At 41.8% G+C, this 7,812-nt stretch overlaps 1 protein-coding gene across 1 annotated transcript in view; it reads left to right on the top strand.

Annotated features, from left to right (window-relative positions):
- Positions 1–7,812, top strand: part of TSHR (thyroid stimulating hormone receptor) — a gene marked incomplete at both ends in the record, with an annotated part of 165,525 nt that overhangs the window by 118,561 nt on the left and 39,152 nt on the right. Inside the window, 2 exons of the mRNA XM_080809177.1 lie at positions 4,194–4,268; positions 6,826–6,900. Coding sequence (XP_080665303.1) covers positions 4,194–4,268; positions 6,826–6,900 — 150 coding nt within the window. The remainder of the gene's footprint in view (positions 1–4,193; positions 4,269–6,825; positions 6,901–7,812) is intronic.

Here is a 7,812-nt window from a genome sequence, read left to right as displayed (position 1 = left end):
AAATAAAAAGTGAAAAGTATACATTCTTAGCTTCCAAACCTACCTACCGGAGACAACCACATGGAACACTATGCTCTGTATTTTAAGAATTTTATTGATGCTTATTGTATTAGTTTGGGTAGGCTAATAGCTAAGAAATAGACAAAATTAAAGCTCTGTAACAGCCTGAAGGGAACTGGTTACTTCTTGCTCATGGGACAGTACCGGGTGGAGGGGCAGGTGGCCTGGGCGGTGCTCCTCCATGCAGTCACTCAGGGACTCCCGGGGGCTGATCCAGGGGCCCTGCCTTCCTCACCTCTTGTCCTCACTCTGGGGGACAGCTCTACGCCAACCTATCATGCTGGCATGATATACATATTTTCTTTCCCTCGGCGTCCCCAGTGTCCTGGCAACATAGCTAGCCGCCTGCACTCTTGGGCTGTAATTGCTTCACTCAAAATTGTAGCCAGTCAAGTTCACCCTCCCATGCAGGCTTGGAACTTTACTCAACTTTGGACTCCTCTTTCACCCTTTTCCTCTTATCAGAGCTCCGAGAGTGCTCACTTACCACTCCTCTCTGCTTTCCTAGAAAAGGTTATCCAGCTGCATTCACTTCTGACACCTGTCTCCATTTGGCTAAGGTAGCAGCTCCTGCCCCCTCCCCTTCTGACTTCAGCAGAGATTTTATTTTTCTAGGTTTAAAGATATAATTGACATGTAACCCTGTGTAAGGTTAAGGTGTCCAAGGTGTTGATTTGACAGACTTACATTACTGCAAAATGGTTACCGCCATTAGCATTAGCTAGCACTTCCATCCTGTCACCTAATTACAGTTCTTTTTTGTGGTGAAGGCATTTTAAGATCTCTTAGCAACTTTCAAGGATGTAACGCAGTATTCTTATTACATTATTAGCCATCATCACCAGGCAGTACATTAGACTCCCAGAATTTGTTAATCTTATAAATGGATGTACGCTTTGACCCCAGCCCTCCCCAGCCCCTAGTAACCACCACTCTACTTTCCATTTCTCTGAGTCTGGCTTTTTTAGATGCCATATAAAAGTGAGGTCATACAGTATTTATCTCTCTCTCAGCCGAGTTTTGTTGTTGTTGTTGTTTTTAAAGTCACTTGTGAGCATGAGCAACTGACTGTCTTCTTACCTCAGAAAGCAGCTTCCTTTCCTTGATGGTTCTTGTGGTAACTCTTGCCTGTCTTAGATTTGCCCTAAGAAATCCACGTATTTTGGGGCGCCTGGGTGGCTTAGTGGGTTAAGCCTCTGCCTTCGGCTCAGGTCATTATCTCAGGGTCCTGGGATCCAGCCCCGCATTGGGCTCTCTGCTCAGCAGGGAGCCTGCTTCTCTCTCTCTCTCTCTGCCTGCTTGTGATCTCTGTCTGTCAAATAAATAAATAAAATCTTAAAAAAAAAAAAAGGAAAAGAAAAAGAAATCCACCTCTTTTGTATCTCCCCTCTCCTGGCCTCTCCTACGTCTTTCAACCATGTAGGTAACAGCCTCCTTTAGTCACATGGAACCCACAGCAGTTTCTCATTTCTCCTTCGCTACCTCCGGAGCTCCTTCAGCTGGCTGCCTTTCACTGGAACATTCTCTTGGGCCACTCTCTCAAGCTCATCTTGTTCAACAATAGTCTCTCATCCAGCAGTTTGCCAGACCGCAAACTCTCCTAACTAGTGTATATTTGACTGACAGCCGTTTAAACCCTTCTCCTCCCATGGAAAGCTCTGGCAAGAAGTTTATTACTGAACAAGCAGAGAGAGGGCACCTCAACTCAATAGTGTCTAAAAGTATCTGAGACGGGCAGGGCGGGGACAGCTGTGGGATTGTGCAGTAAGGCAGCCAACCAGCCCTGTTTACCCAGGACACACAGAGCTCCAGAAATACAGGGTTTTTAGTCTCAAACCAGGACAAAATTTTAAATCTACTTTAAAGTGATTCTTTCCATGCAGGATCTTGATTTTGGGGTGAGGGATTCTAAGGGTCTTGAGATATAAACCGTTGATGCTTTCTGTTGAAGCATGGATGTGTCTTTCAAGAGGATTCAGTAAAGAACAATAAAGTTAGCTGTCTGGGCAAAGTTTTGCTAATGGAGATGATAGACCAGTAAGTTTATATTAATAAGGCAGTAAGTTGAGGTGGAAGCAAGATAGTTTCTTTTTTTTTTTTTTTTTCTTTTTGAAAGAGCAAGTGCTTGAGTGGAGGGGTGGGGAGTGGTGCAGGGGCAGAGGGAGAGAGAGAGAATCTTAAGCAGGCTCCAGGCCCAGGGCTGAGCCCAACACAGGCCATCTCACACGATCCTGAGATCATGACCTGAGCCGAAATCCAGAGCCCAGTGCTTCACTAACAGAGCCAGCCCTGGTGCCCCAGTAGTTTCTTTTTCTTTTTTTTTTTTTTTAAGATTTTATTTATTCATTTGACAGATAGAGAACACAAGTAGGCAGAGAGGCAGGCAGAGAGAGAGGAGGAAGCAGACTCCCCGCTGAGCAGAGAGCCCGATGCGGGGCTCGATCCCACGACCCTGAGATCATGACCCGAGCAGAAGGCAGAGACTTTAACCACTGAGCCACCCAGGCGCCCCGCCCCAGTAGTTTCTGATCCTATCCTCTCTTTCCCAAGATCTGTTTCGTACTCCACGTCCTTAGTCAAATACCACACCTCGTGTTGTTTTTGGTTTTGTTTTTAAATTTTGTATGAACATGGCAGCACCTCCAACCTCAAGTCTCTAATGTCTGTTCTAGCTTTCATTCTACTCAGGAGAATAACAGTAATAAAAGTATTGTTCATAGAGCCTTCACTGTGTGCTAGGCTACATGTCAAACTCTTTATAGGTATTATTTAATTTCCACAAGAGTCCTATGAAAGATGTGATATTATTATCCCTGTTTTATAGATGAGGGAACTATGGCTCAGAGAGGTCAACTTGCCCAAGGTTATGTAGCCAGAAAGAAGTGACAGAGTCAACATTTGACCTCAGTTCCCTCTGGCCATTCAGAAATTAAAAGGAGCTAACTACTGCTGTGTATTACAACATGTATGAACTTCACAGACACCATGCTAAGTTGAAGAAGCCAGATAAAGAAAATTACATGTTTGCAATTTCAGTTATACGAAATGTTCAGAGAGGGCAAATTCAGAGATAGAAAGCAGATCCGTGGTTCCTAGGCATGGGGGAGGGTGGGAATTAACTGCACATGAGCAAATGGGGTTTTGTCATTGATAGAAATGTTCTAAAACTGGGTTGTGATGATGGTTGCACAGTTCTATAAGTTTACTAAAAATGACCTAATTGTATACCAGCAGTACATGAATTTTATGAAACTTCTCTGTCAGTAAAATCATTTTTAAAGGTCCAGGGCTGGTTCCTAAGTCTTCTAGTTGTTACTGTGAGTGAGTGGATGCAGGTTCCTTTAGCCTTAAGGACCATCTGTAAGGGAAGAGGATACAGGTCTTGCTGGGTTCTTCTGTCCTGTTCATAGAAGCATAGAGAGTGCCTTTAAACTCTTTCAGCCAACCTACATGTGCTGAATACATTCAGTTTTACCGATGAGAACCTCTTTCTAACAGTCGTGAACTTCACTGATGCTAACTATGCATTTTGATCGACTTGTCAATAACCCTAAGTATGTAAGTTGCAGGCATACGTGATATCACACCGCATGTACTTAAGTCTTCAGTTACTGGTATAGAACAATCAACTCAAGTGAACTGTTAAGACTCACCATAGCCACTGCCTCTGAAGCAGCAACTGACAGACGAAGCTCACCGCCCTCACTGCCTTGTTATCATCCATCATTTAGCCTGCTCAGCGTCCGCTCCAGGGCCAGGATATGTGCTATTGTTAATAATAAAGATATCTGTTTTCAACAAACCATTGGAGGAGATTTTCTTTTCTATCTAAATATAAGAAGTTGGGGGCGGCAGGTAGGAAAGGCTGTGAGACTACAATCAAGAGAAAGGTCACCCATACATTCAAATGGACTGGAACTAAGTCAGGGATGGGGAGGGTGAACAGCCAGCGTGTCCCTGGGAGGAGCTTGCTCCTGATGGGACTGATTCCCAGAAGAAACAGTCCCTGGGGCATTGCGTAAATGTGTATTTTTCTCATGAATATTTGTTAAGCCTGATTCATAATATTTTTAACTTTGGTAAGAACAGAAATGGATATATTATGATGAATGTGTTTCCTGTAACTCTTACAGAGAGATTCGGAATACCAGAAGCTTAACTTCCATAGATCCTGATGCCCTAAAAGAGCTCCCCCTCTTGAAGTTCCTGTAAGTATTAATGCCTATCCCATTCTACTTTTTTTTTTTTTTAAGAGAATTATAATGCTGTTGTCTGCCACAAGTCTTTCTAGGATTATGTGGGCCAGGGTCATTTTAGGAGCATATGGCCTGAGACAAATCACATCCTGTGACTTACTCCCCACTCTTTCCCATCAGACAAGGAATCAGGTGAAATTATCCACATTTAAAAAACCCATTTAAAAGTCAGCATATAATACTGGGTCCAAAGACTTGATCCAAGAGACATGAGGGAGAAAATACCATGATATATACATAGCCTTTAAATGGAGTATAACAGAACAAAACAGAACAAAAAAACTCCAAGAGTCCATTGGTCAATTTATGAGAAATGGGTATCACAACAATATCAATATTAAAGTACCTGTCACACAGAAAATTTAAAAAGCCACAAAGGGCAAAATCCAAACTCTCGAAGGTTGGGGTAACAAAAAATGGAAGAGACAACACTATTGCTTTGTTTTGGCAACACCTTGTGAGCTAATTATAAACTCCCTGAGAGCAGGAACCACAGCACTTTACTCTCTATTGCATCTGTACTGGCTGGCACAGAGTAGATGCTCAATAAAAATGTGCTCAACTGACGTGTATGCATGGCCTCAGGTCCTCTAGGCATCAGCTGGAAGAACCCGTACCTTCTTCCCTTCTTTCTGGTTCACAGGCATTGTGAAAGATTAGAACACAAAAGCATTATGAGAGGAAACAATTAAAATCAACCTTAATCCTAAGACTCAGAAATAATCATTATTAACATATTAGTTTGTTTCCATCTAGGGCTTTTAAATAATAGTGTACATCCATATATATTTTATGAATTAAGTCTTCAAGGATGAATAGAAGTTATCCAGGAAAAGAAGAGGGAGGGATAGAAGAAAAATACAGATGGTTGGACCAGCATGAAAAAGACACAAAGGTGTGGAACTATATGGCTCATTTGGGGCCCTAAAAATAGTTCAGTATGAAGAAGTGGGAGTGGGAGATGGCAGGGAGAGTAGAAGAGGATAGCGTTGGGAAATGTGGCTGGAAGGGTATCTGGGAAATAACAAAATCTTATGGGACAAGACAATCATTCTTGTGTGGACTTCAAGTTTCAATCAATCAATAATTCTTTGATACGATGATCCCTTAGTATGTGTGGGACTCTGTGAGGGAATTTATAAGGTAATAAAACACTGTTCTTACCTTCAAGAAGCTTACAATCTAGTTGGGAAGATACTGTGTAAAATTGAAAATTTCCTCTCCTACTGGAGAATAATGTTAAGTGATAAATAAGAGGTACATACATTATGGGGGGGGTATAGTTAATTAGAGGACACATCAGAAAGGTGGACTTTTTGGGGTTTTGAAGAAAAGAGAGGTCCTGGTCCCTAATCTGGCACTTCCAGTCCCACTGTACGGTATACAGTCCCCACTTAATTCCAGGGCCTCCCCCCGCCACACACTTCCACATGTACCTCTCTTGCAATTGACTAGTTTGTTCACTGTTTGTTTCCTGTTCTTTACATATTCTTTATGGAATCTTCACTCTCTCCTTTGCTATCTGGAATATCCCATTTTTTCTTTGTGACACCTCTGGCTCCTGTGTTCTCTTCAAATCTTAAGCTTCCCCCTCTAAAAGCAGTCAGGTCAGAATTTGCCTAAGAAGGTATTTCAGTTCCAAGAGTTTTCTCTGCTGGAAGATTTTCTTTAAAGCTTTACTGGTACTGTCTAACTCGTATCCCAAGCTGTACCATGCCTCTCAAAAAAAAAAAAAAAAAAAAACCCAAAAAACAAAACAAAACAAAAAAACCTCCATTTCCACTACCTATGTTCTAGTAGCTGCAACGAATGTTAAATTAACCAGGAGCCTGAGAGTGGATGTATTCGTGCTGTCTGATGCACATCTTTTAGTCTTGACATTTTGCCCTGATGACACAAACCCTGGAAAGTGAAGACAATTGTCTTTGACTGATTTTATCCCTTTTCTGGACATATTTTCTAAATGGCACTGCTGCCATCCTACTCCCAGGTGACTGCCAGGGGAAAATAATTCTTGGCAAAACAATGAACACAATATAATGAGAAAGTTGAAAGAAGAAGCCTGGTTTGGAGTTGGGTCTTATGTATTATATTGTGTTTCTGTCCCACCTTCCCTTTATTCCACTGCCCCCCACCATAATGCCCTCCACCATAATGTCCTCCAATTAAAACAGGGAAATATCACACACACGCATGCACACATGGAAAGAGACCTGAATTCCTATTTATAAGAAGCCTACTTGGTTGAAATAGTCCTCATATTCTTATAAACAGAAAAAAATGTATTCACACTGGTGGATTGAATTAGATTCTTATACCTTGAAGGAGCAACGTCTCATCCAAGGGTTAGAACTTAGCCAGGTCACTCAGATATTTAATGAAGGAGTTAGGATTTGACTCGAGTCTGACTTCAGAACCCATGCTTTCAACTAGTACATTAATCTACTTCCTATGTGTTGGTTTTCTTACCTTATTTCTGTTCCCTCTTCTTCCTTTTCATGCACTGTAGTGGCATTTTCAACACTGGACTTGGAGTATTCCCTGACCTGACCAAAGTTTATTCCACTGATGTATTCTTTATACTGTAAGTATGCACACATGCAATGTTTACCAGTATTTTGTCACTGACAAGAAGTAGGGTGTAATCATAGGGGCTGGTTGAAACCAAGTGAAGCAATTGTCTCAAGGGGAAGCAGTGACTGGCTGTGACAAATGTGCTGGTGGATGAAGTAAGGCAGAAACTGAGAAGCAACCGTTGGGTTTAGTAATAGGGAACTTTGGTGATTCCGACAAGTGCAGTTCCAATGGAGCTCTAGGGTGAACTCTGGTTGGAGTTGGCTCAAGAAAGAATCAGAAGGAAAGACTTACAGAAAGTGACTATTACAAACTCTTTTGAGAAGTCTTACTATTAAAAAGGAGCAGAAAAATACCTCAGTAGTTGGAGCATACTGGGACAGGAGAAAAGGGTTATTTTTGTCGTTTCTAGTTGTTTGATGGGACAAATTGTGGCATGTTTGTTTGCTGATGAGAGTGATCAAATAGAAGGAAAATTTGACAATAATGATGATACTTTATCTTCCACATAATTTTAATAGCTTTTCAGACACATGTATTCTTATGTTTGCTACTCTTGACCTCCTTATAATGTGTAAAAGGAAGCTATAATTTTTTTTCCATTCTATAAACGAAGAAACGGAGGAACAGAAAACCTAAGTGATTTTGTCTGAGCAGAGTCCCAAGGAGCAGAAACCAGTGGTGTTCAAACTACTTCCTGTGGCTTCTGATTGGTGGCCATGTGCCCTTTTCCAAAACCTGTGACACAGTCACGTGTCTTACCTCGTTGTATAGAAGTAAACAGACTTATGCAGCGTTACAGGGTGAGTCTCCACCACAGAGTCAGCAACCTTTTGCTGGACTGAGTGGTCGGATCTGAACTCTCGGGATTTTGCCAGGAAAAAAAAAAAAACAATTGACCACGCTTCTTTGCTGCTGAAGA

Source organism: Martes martes, assembly GCF_963455335.1.
Source record: "Martes martes genome assembly, chromosome: 7".
Taxonomy (NCBI): domain Eukaryota; kingdom Metazoa; phylum Chordata; class Mammalia; order Carnivora; family Mustelidae; genus Martes; species Martes martes.
Note: the sequence above shows the minus strand (reverse complement) of the source record. Positions and strands in the feature narration are given on the sequence as shown.